Genomic DNA, 11,118 nt, shown 5'->3' with positions numbered 1-11,118 from the left:
TTTAAATAATCTATTTATTATTTATAAATTGTAAAAGAAATTTGTAATTTATAATTCTTTTTCCTTCAAACATTTATAAATGAGAGAGAGAGGTCTTAGGTCTGCGGGTATGAAAAAGAGAATTATTATTTAAGCATAGAGGCTCCCGTTGATTTTAATCAAAAAAATTAAAAAGACAAAAGAAGTAGAGTGTGTGATGAATGATAGTCACAGATTGTTGCGAGAGTCTTGAAGGTATTGAAACTTCAACATAGCCAATCTATCCGCCAAAATTGTGTCAAACATAATTTCTATGCAACATTACCATTACACACACAAACGTATATATACAAATATATATTATAATAAAATAATTGTATAAATAAAGAAATGAAAAATAATAATCAGTAATTATTTTTCACAAAAATTATTTTATTTTATTTATTTTATTGTTATTACTCATTTTATAAATTACCATAAATTCATTATTATCCTTTTTCTTCTTCTTTAAAGTTAAATTGGAAGTAGTTCGTCGTCAATTTTTTTTCACTTTTTAGCATTTAATTAAAATTTTTAAATTTAAATTAATATTATATTTGTTTAATATTCTCTTTAAATTCTTTAAATGATATAATTTATAAAGAGAAGTGGCACATTTTCTTTACAAAATTGCCACTTCTAAAATGAAAAACATTGAGAAAATTATTTTTAGGAATTTAATTAATATACTTTAAGTAATCGAGCATTTTTACAGTTTTATAGAAATCGAAACAAACTTGTTATGATTTCTTCATTGCGGAAATATCGACGAAACTTAACAATTAGACATTTTTTTTGTGAACAGAAAATATATTCGTAAATACTTGGGAATTAGAAGAAATACATCACATTTTTTTTGAATAAAAAATATTTGTTTTTTACTCATAACTCCGGTATTCGTTTCATATTATATTTTTGTAGAGACATTTTACTCGCGATTTAATGAAAACTTATTTTATCGTGATCACAAGAGTTTGCCCTTAAGAATTTCGTAAGCCATTTTATTTCTAAAATAGGGCATATCCTGTTGTGTAAAAGTGATATTTCTCTTGGCGCAAATAAATTCGGCGAACATACACGAAAATACGCCACAATCACTGCCATTCATTTGCTGTGGAATATCTTTGACGCTATCGAGTTTCCAGTCGCTTGTGTCGTATGATTTCTTCTTTTTATCAATACTCTCATCCTCCAAATATTTACGAAGTGCCACAAGACATTTGGGATTTGCACTTCCCATACTGTCGAAATATTTAATTGTCTTATCTCTAAAGTCTATTATTGACATACACCAATGAATACCAAGATGAATTGGCACAACAACAATGTCTTTGGCGAAAATGTCAATTTTCCTTGTCCATCGTTTCAATGATGAATGACCGGTTGATAATAATTTTGGATAAAAGAATGTATTCATTGCGTGAACTGTGGGGAATTTCTCATTATTGCCGCGTTCAATGAGAAGGTTCATGTAGAAATTAATGACTTCGTCATTGAGCCAATTGAGACCGGCGAGTGTTTGTATATCCTTGCGTGTTATTCTCAAGCCGAAACCTTCGGCAAGAACGTCGTTTGAGGAACGGGGCGCCAGCGCGTTTTTCACCTCGTGAAGCATTCCATCGGTGAGTGTTGGCAATGGCTCTTCATCGGGAATTTCTCTATCATCATAAACTTCTTTGCATAATTTTAATGTGCGTGCCAATTGCTCGTCGAGTGACAATTCCCGGGTCATGCGATTTGCATCGGACAGAAGATTTGCTCGGCGTTTTAATTCCTCGGCTTCACGGAGTTGTTGCTTTATTCTTTCGTCATGTCGCTTTGCGATTTGTGGCACCAGGTCCTTTTTCAATACGGATTTCGATGCAAGTGCCTCGCGCAATGTATTTGTTTGCAACACTTTCAGGGGCATTGCGTTTCCTGCGAATTCATGGAAAAATAATAAATATTAAATTTTATAAATTAATAAAAAAGGATTCCAAATATTTTTTGAATAAATTCCTTCTCCAATTTTTTTTATTTATTTTTATTTATTTTTATTATTACAAATAAAAATTCTAATGAATTTTTCTGAATGTTCTGAATGTTCAAATGCAAGAAATTTATTTATTTCTTCTTCAAATTCAATTTTTAAGATAATAATTTTGCCTCACTATTAAAAAAATAATATTTTAAAGTTTCTAAATGTTAACTTTAAGTTTTTAATTTTACATTTAATTATGACAATCAGTAATTTATGAAAATATCTATCAATTTTAAAATAAATGTATTGAAAATAATTGAATTCTTGCAAATAATTTTATCAAAAATTTGAGAATAATTTAATTATTTCTTCCAAGAATTTTTTTAATTCAATTTTTTTCAAGAGTTTCTTTCAATTTTTTTAAAATAATGGAGTTTCTTTAATAATTTTAAGTGAAAATTTTAAAAGAAAAGAATTTTTAGAAAAATATTAATTGTATTAAATAAAAATTATTAAATATAATTAAAATATTAATTGTATTAAAAATAATTTAATTTTTGCAAATAATTTTACTATTTATAAAAATAATTGAATTCTTTTGAAAAACTTTATAACGAATAAAGAAAAAAATTAAATTCTTGCGTGACATTTTATTGCAAATAATTGAATTTTTGCAAAGATTTTTATTATTTATAAATAAATATTATTGAATTTTTACGAAGATTGTTATTATTTATGAAAATAATTGATTTGTATTTAAATATATTTAAAGAGTAAATTGCAAAAATTTTTGTATTTTCATCGTTTCAATAATTTTTAGAAACTTTTTTAAGAATTCAATTGTTGAAATACAAGAATTCAATTTTTTATAAAAATTTCAACTGTAAGTTTTCGTGGTTTTTCTTAGGTTTTTAAAGTGAAAAAGTTAATTAAAGGATAGTTCAACGTTTCCAATATTTTTAAAATTCACCATAAAGTATAATTTTTGCAACGAATTTTAGAACACATTGGATGGAAAAATTTAAATAGTTATTTTGTCACATTTTGAAAATCAAATTAAGTAGCAATTTTTTATCAATAAAAATCAGGCGCAGTAAAAATTGTTTTTCTATGCTTCTCCGATAGTTAATTAACTTTTTTTGCTTGAGGTATAATTTTTAAAAAATTTTAATACATAGATTTTAGTGACTTAGAGAGAAAAAATGTTAATTAGTAGGTATATTTTAGAAAATGAACAATACTATGAAAACCTTTTAACCTACATTTCATTTAGCTCAATGTTAATGATACTAATTTTCCTTTACTTTCCAAAAAATATTTTCATACAGTAATTTTAACAACAAAAAATGCCAGAAAATATGAAAATTTTAAAACGAATTATATTTTTAAGGAAATAAGTGAAAAATTTGACTACCTTGTGTTTTATCTTTGCCGACAGCAAAAGCAGATTGAACCACCGGTTCCTCTTTTTCGATTTGAATCCTGGAAATATTTGACGGTAAGGAATTTCGACTCCTACCGCCGGAATAATTTCTACCTCTATCACATCTCCAAGGTGTGTAGATTTGCCTCTTTTGAGCTGGAATGGATTTTTGTGAGAAATGTGGTTCCTCATTTTTATCGAGTTCAATGACGTCTATGGGAGAAACATGATTTTTAACCGTTGATTCACTTTCTGAAAAATTCCAACGTTGAGGAAGGAAATTCTGCTTACCCCTGCCATATCGCCAGGACGTGTTGATTTGCCTCTTTTGAACTGGAATGGATTTTTGCGAGGTTTGAGACTCATCACTTTTGTCGAGTTCAATCACCTCTATAGAAGAAACATGATTTTTTTCAGGTTCACTGCGCATAACATTCCTACGTTGAGGAACAAAATTTTGCAACAGCTCACCATACTGTTGTTTCTCCTGAAGACGATGAGTCCTGACCAATGTCGAATTATGTGAATCGGCAACTGCATTATTGGTCTGTCCTCTACCACGACTGCAACCCATTTCGGAATTATTATTACAATAATGATACGATGATTGGGCCGGTGGATTATTACGATATGAATTTGCTTTCGAAGCTGGTAGTGAACGACGTTTGTTTCTTCGATTGTTGTTCATTTGGCTGAATGATCTTAACGGACTTGAATGAAATTCTGCGATGATTTCCATATCATCATTCTCGGCATTCTCATTATTTTCATCGTGTTGAACGTTTAGGAATAATTCATTGCCAAATAGTGGATCACCGTAACGAAAGCGTTTATTACTTATTATTTCCTGTTCAAAGGGAAGTGAATCGTTTGCTGCACGTTTTCTTTGGTTTCTATCTGCCCACGTAAATATGTTACGAATAAAATCAAACACGTTGTTTACCATATTCATCATGACCACCTGAAGTGATCATAGGGACAACTATTTGTTGATTATTCCTTTTCAAATTCACTAATTCCATTCACTAATGCTTCTCAGGTTACTCAATTGTCGACGAAAACCTACAAAATTAAAACATAATTCAAAAACATCACTAATTTTAATCAATTATTATTTAATTTCGAATTATCAAGGTTGCCACAAAAATTTAATTTTCTTTTTCTCTAATTTTAAATGAAAATAATGGAATTATTGTGAAGAAATTTATAAAAAATTTGTAAATAATTGCATTCCTGTAAAATTTTTATTATTTATGAAATCAACTAAATGTTTGCAAAAAATTAGAATTTTAGAAAATCATTAAATTTCTGCTAAAAATGTTGTTCTTCATGAAGATACTTAAATTCTTGCTATAAATATTATTAACAATTTTGAAAATAATTGAATTTTTGTGAAGTATTTTGTTATTTATGAAAATAATTGAATTCTTGCGTAGAATTTTATTAAAACTTTTAAAAATAATAAAATTCTTCATATAATAATTTAAATATTTTCAAAAATTGTGTTTTATTCAATTATTTTGAATACAATTTTAATTAGACTCCTCTAAAGAATTTAATTATATTCAAAATTTTTAATAAAATTTAGAATGTCAATTATATCCAAAAATGTTAATAAATTTCTTAAAAAAATAAATTATTTTCTAAATTTTGTTATTTTGTTATTCATAAAAATACAATTTTAATTAAATTCCTGGAAAGAGTTGAAAAATTTTAATGCAACTTGTAAAGATTGTGTTTTCGACTAAAATTCTCCTACAAATCCATTAGAAGAGAGTGGTCCTAAGTTGGCCGCCTAAGCAAATTGGTCGAAAATAGTAACAAAATGAAATTTAATCACTTCGGCAAGTATATATTAGTGTTCAGAGATCGTTTTGCTATAATTTTGTGGTATTTAGAACGCTATAGAATGGCTTTTGTAGTCTTAATACAATAAATAGTGAAAAGCTGCATTTTGGACATTTCAGAAATAGCGGTCCTAAGTTGGCCACCACTTTTTTTCGCTTGTGTTTAAGGAAGAAATGCATATTCTTTTCAATTACGCAGGAATTTTACAAATTTGATACATTTAGGAGAATAAAAACGCATTATTTAACTATTTTTGATTAGAAAATGAAGCATTATTTTATTTCATTTATTTGCAGTGGTGGATAACTGTGGAGACAGGCGTTTTTGTACTATATCTTTTCTAATGTTTTTTAAACCATTTTTTTTGTTTCTTGTTTTTGTTTAATTCCTACGTTATATGGAACTGGGGTGACGGGCCAAATAATAAAAGTAACTTATTTGGCCCGCTGACGGGCCAAATAGACACTCCGTTAATTTTTTGCTTTTTTATAAATATTTACAAAAAATATTTTATAATAAATTTTTTTTAGATAAATAAACATTAAAATATATTCAATGCAGAGTTTACAAACACATATTTGTTAAATAAATAATGTAAATAGAAGACTAACATTTATTTATGTATATATCTTTTTTTATTTATTTATTTAAAAAATGTCTATAAATTAAGAATACAATATTTTTTAAAGATTGTAATTCTTAAAAAAATTATTGTTCACAAAAATATTTTGGTACGCCTGTATATTTCCGGAATTTAAAAAGTTCTAATCGTAGTTTTATCCATTTAAAAAGTTTTAAATGTTAATAAAGTGAGTTTATCATAGAATTTATTTTTCAGCAAATAAGCAAATTATCCGATTCGCATTTACTAAATAATATAATTTATTTAAGGGTAACACCATTCTAGAGCCAGAAAAAGAGACCTATATTTTTGATTATTTATTTTGAGAAAATGAAAAATAGAATTGGATTTCTTTTTGGAGGATTTATTAATTATACATATTGAAGTGTGGAATTTTTTTTTAAAATTATATAACGAAATGGCGGCGGTAAATTTCATATTCAAAATCGACTATTTCTTATGGCCGGAAAGGTTTCTTGAAAAGTTTAAGTCCTGGAACAAAAAGTAAAGAAATTTTACAAACTAAATACTATAAACTTTGGAACTACATACAGATTTTTTAATTTGATGTAAACTTTATTTTTTATAAACAATTTACTTTTTATTACTCTTTGCCAAAAAATCGATTATTGTACCCAAAAGTGCGCGATTTTTACAAAAATTGATAGGGTAACTGTACCAATTGTCGAGGGTTTTAGGCAACATGTGACTTTGACATTTTTTTTCTCGGAAGTAAATGCACTTAAAAATTTGATTTTTGTATATTTGGACGAAGGATCTAATAATGTTTAATATTCATATTTATTTTTTTAATATAAACTAAATTGTTAAGCAAAAAATATATTTAAAAGTCAATCGAGCAAAAGCACCATTTGTCGATGGTCTTGTGCTAATTTCTCGAGGGTCTGTTCCAATTGTCGAGGGTATGACATTTTTAAACATATAACCCAATATAACCTAACAATTAACCTGTACAGATATTAGAAAATCGAGTAGATATTTATTTTTTAGATAAAAATATTATAGAACATTACCAGAAAACAAATATATTTATTTAACTATAATTGAATAATTTATAATATCGATATAAAACATTTTTATAGTAGATGATACAGGACAGAAAATTATTTAACTGTTTTTTAAACTTTTATAAATATAAGTTAATTAAATTTAATCAATTTTGTTAATCAGACATTAATTAAAAAAATAAATTAATTTAAGTCACATTAAATTTGTAAACGAATAAAATAAACTTTTATTACGAACTGTAAATATAATGGTTAATTATAATTAAACTATAGTACAAAATTTTTTAGTTTTAAATAATGCATTTTTTTATTAATTTTTTATCGGTCTTCCTCGTTTTTTTGGTTGATTATTTTCTGTTGGTTGTAAATTTTTGGAGCATTTTTTATCTTTTTCTCTGTACCTATAAATGTTTGGCATTTATGTTTGACGTTTAGTAAATAAACACTTAACCATCGATAAATGGTGCATCAGCGAAAAAAGTGACTACACCAATTTTCGAGTCATTACCTCGAAAAATGGAACTGTCAAAAAAAAGGAACCAAATACCGATGATTTGCTTTTAAAAAATATTAAATATTTTTTTTTAACAAAAAAACATGCATACAAAATTAATTTAGTTCGTGTACAAAATTATAATAATAATTTTGTACACAAAAAGTCATTATAAATACGTTTAATTTACATTTCTAAAAATCTGTTTTAATCAACCTGAAGTATTAAGAAAATGGAGATTCGTGTAAATTTCACAGCAGTGAATTATAATATTAATTAAATAATTATTTCAGTAGAATTGCTACGAAATTTGTATATATAAATATACAGTTGAAAATACAAAGATTATTTAGAAATTTTTTTTGTTCTTAAATATTATATATTATACTATTTATCTAAAAAAGAAAATTATTATCCTCGACAATTGGAGCACCCTCGGCAATTGGTGCAGTTACCCTATATAAAAAACCCTTATGCACTTCCAAAGTTTACATGGAGAAAAATATAAAATAACTTTTACTACTTTTATAGTAAAAAATTTACCGGAAATTTTTTACTATAAAAGTAGTAAAAGTTATTTTATATTTTATATTATTTTATATTTTTTCTGCCTCTAGAGTGGTGTTGACCCTTAAATAAAATAATTTTTTTGAAGAAGAGTAATAGTTCTATATAAATGTTACAGTTACTATAAAAGTTTAATCAAAATTATAATGTTGAATAATTTGAAATTTATTCATTTATTCAAATGCTGAATTTTTCAAAAGGTAAGTTATTAAAATATTTATGATATGCAAAACTTTATTTTCTCGAACATTTATGAACTCAAATGTCCATAAAATATATTTTTTAATATTATTTTATAAATGTCATTTGACAGAATGTTTACTGTAGCAAATGTTAATTGCAAATAATGTTTTTATACTCGAATAACCAATTTTACAATGTTAAAGAATTGACTATTCTTCATTATAAAATATTATAGTCAATTATTGTAATAATAATTGGTAGTCAATTTTTTTAGATTAAAACTCCATTTGGATTTTTTAACATTGTAAAAGTGGTAATTCGAGTATAAAAAAATTATTTGCAATTAACATTTGTTACAGTAAACATTATGTCATATGACATTTTTATAAACATTAAAAAATATATTTTATGGTAATTTGAGTTAATAATGGTTCGAGAAAATAAAGTTTTGCATAACATAAATATTTTAATAAGTTACCTTTTGAAAAATTCAGCATTTGAATAAATGACAACTAGATAATATAGAATATATAACAATTTTACCAGTTGAATTTTCATCTTCTTCAGGATTACACGGGTTTCAAATTATTCAACATTATAATTTTGATTAAACTTTTATAGTAACTGTAACATTTATCTATTACTCTTCTTCAAAAAAATTATTTTATTTAAATAAATTATATTTTATTACATTTAGACTTAACATATTAATGTCAGAAGCCATTTAAAAAAGTCCAACAGGATTCAAGGTGGGGAAAGAAGTGATTTTTGTTTTTTAATTGTAATTCCGGGATTTTTGGAAAATCTACGACAAAAAATACAAAATCACTGCTTTCCCCGCCTTAGATCCTCTTAAAATCTTTTTAAAATTGCTTCTGATATTAAAATAAATAATTATCAAAAGAAAAAAATTGCTTCCAAGTCAAGAAAATTAATTAAACTAAATAATTAAAATAAATTAACAACTTACTTGAAATTTCGGAATTTTCGTCAAATCTGTGACAAAAAAAAATTCAAATTCACTGCATTCCCTGCCTTACATCCTCTTGAAATTTTTTCTAAATGGTTTCTGACATTAAAATAGATAATCGTGAAAAGAAAAAAATTGCTTTCAAGGCAAAGAAACAATAATTTTGGTTTTAGTTGAAATTTCGTGATTTTTAGAAAATCCGTCACAAAAAAATACGAACTAATGTTTCCCCATCGTTTACATGAACAATTTTATTAAGAAAAATGTGTATCCTGAACTTTTCAGAGAAACATTTTTTCGTTGAATCAACATTGTTAACTTCAGTTTCATTTTTACTATATACAGATAAAATTTCTTTCATTAATTTATCGGGACGTTTTAGACTCTAAATATTTTATCCGGCTGACCGGATATTTAGTTAGTATTTTACTACACGCATAGAAAGGGTTTGCTGTGGCAGCGAACATTTTGCTACCACAGCAAACCTTGTTCGTTGAAATAGGGACAGCGAACAAGTTCGCTGTGAGATCAAACAAGTTCGCTATGACAGCAAACTCGACTAAATTTTTACTAATGTTTGCTGTCACAGCTAACATGTTCGCTGCCACTGCAAACTTCTTAGCTATGGTAGCTAATTTTCAAAGATTTCACAGCAAACATCTGTTTACTGCTGCAGCTAATTTCTTTTTTTCCGTGTAGCCGGACGTTTAGACCCAGCTGTGTTATGCAGCAAAACGTCCGGCTAGACAGTATCCGGACGAATTTATTGCGTCCGGCTAACAGTACCCGGACAAATTTTTTTATCCGGCTAGTCGGACGTATAGACGCAGTGAATAAAAATCCCTGACTTTTCCTTGATTTACCTGACCTATGGCAACCATGATTATTATTCGAAATTGGCTAAATTATTATCTAATTTCGAATTATTATTCGAAATCTACTAAATGTTATTTATAAAAGAAATCAACTTACATGATACTTTCAATCACCACAGTTTGCGATGATCATTAAAAATAATGTTCGAATGTCAGAAATATTTGCTGTTCAGTTCACATAAAATTTTCTCAAATTTTAGCGTAAACCTGAAATTTGAAGAATATTACAATTAATTTTCAGTGGAAATACATTAAATTGCATTTAGAAAATAAGATTATCATTACGTTTCCAAATTATTACACATATACAAATTTCGGAGTTTTATAAAAAATATCGCAAAATGTCAACAATAAAACTATTGTACTTAATTTCCCATTACTGAATTTTGTTTATATTAACTTGAGTTACAATTTTTTTTTTCGTTTTTCCAAAAAAAGGTCATTAACAAGCATATTTGTCGTATAAACTAACCTTAAAGTTTAGTTTTACATTGTAAAATACATTGAAACAAAACAAGTACGAAAATTGTAAATCAAAGAGCAATGATTTCTCGTGAAGACTAGAATAATAATAAAGTGATAAATATATCTAGAATATACGTACAAATCAAATTAGAATGATAATACTCACATTTTTATCGCACGCTAACAGAATGACTTGGGAAACACCCGCCTTCTTCCACAGTTAACCGTTTTTCTTCTTTTTCCTGTTTGCATTCAAAGTAAACTTTTATCTTTATTGCTAAAAGATTTACAACTAAAGGAACATGTATAGGATATTAATTAAATATTTGAAACGCCTGATTTTAACTGAGTTCTGATTAACTTTTATTAACTTCGCAATTGAAGTTCGGCAAACAATGAAATTTAAGGTTAGGTTTGACTTTCCTCAGTGCGTGTTGCGCACGCGCAAGTCACGTGACTAGAAACACCAATTTTCAAATTCAGTTTATAGATTTTCTATTAATATTCAAATATATTATTAGATATTTATAATTATAATAATAAGAATAAAAAACTAAAAACTTATTAACTAATTATTATATCAATTATTTTCAATAACATTTAGTTAAATTCTGTCAAGGAATTTATTTTCAAAAATTGTAGCTAAATTCTATATACATATATAAA

At 26.3% G+C, this 11,118-nt stretch overlaps 1 protein-coding gene across 2 annotated transcripts; it reads right to left on the bottom strand.

The window, feature by feature from the left end:
* On the bottom strand, nucleotides 1–10,872 carry LOC122509860 (sentrin-specific protease 1-like). Of its 2 annotated transcripts, XM_043624145.1 has the most exons (5): nucleotides 10,619–10,872; nucleotides 10,085–10,194; nucleotides 3,693–4,463; nucleotides 3,393–3,614; nucleotides 1–1,935 (listed from the first exon to the last, which is right to left on the bottom strand). In XM_043624145.1, exons 3-5 carry the CDS (start codon nucleotides 4,354–4,356, stop codon nucleotides 983–985), a joined length of 1,839 nt encoding a protein of 612 aa, XP_043480080.1. In that variant the 5' UTR covers nucleotides 4,357–4,463; nucleotides 10,085–10,194; nucleotides 10,619–10,872; the 3' UTR covers nucleotides 1–982. The 2 variants fall into 2 exon arrangements, with proteins under 2 accessions (XP_043480080.1, XP_043480079.1); XM_043624144.1 differs by having other exon boundaries at nucleotides 3,393–4,463.
* Nucleotides 10,873–11,118: the final 246 nt, after the last annotated feature.

The sequence above is a fragment of the Leptopilina heterotoma genome, unplaced genomic scaffold (genome assembly GCF_015476425.1).
Source record: "Leptopilina heterotoma isolate Lh14 unplaced genomic scaffold, ASM1547642v1 Lhet_63, whole genome shotgun sequence".
NCBI lineage: Eukaryota > Metazoa > Arthropoda > Insecta > Hymenoptera > Figitidae > Leptopilina > Leptopilina heterotoma.
Note: the sequence above shows the minus strand (reverse complement) of the source record. Positions and strands in the feature narration are given on the sequence as shown.

Coding starts and splice junctions, on each gene's coding strand:
- LOC122509860 (XM_043624144.1), bottom strand. CDS start 4,356: ATGATGAATATGGTAAACAACGTGTTTGATTTTATTCGTAACATATTT. Junction 1,936..3,392: donor CGGCAAAGATAAAACACAAG/GTAGTCAAATTT, acceptor ATGAATTCGCAG/GAAACGCAATGCCCCTGAAA.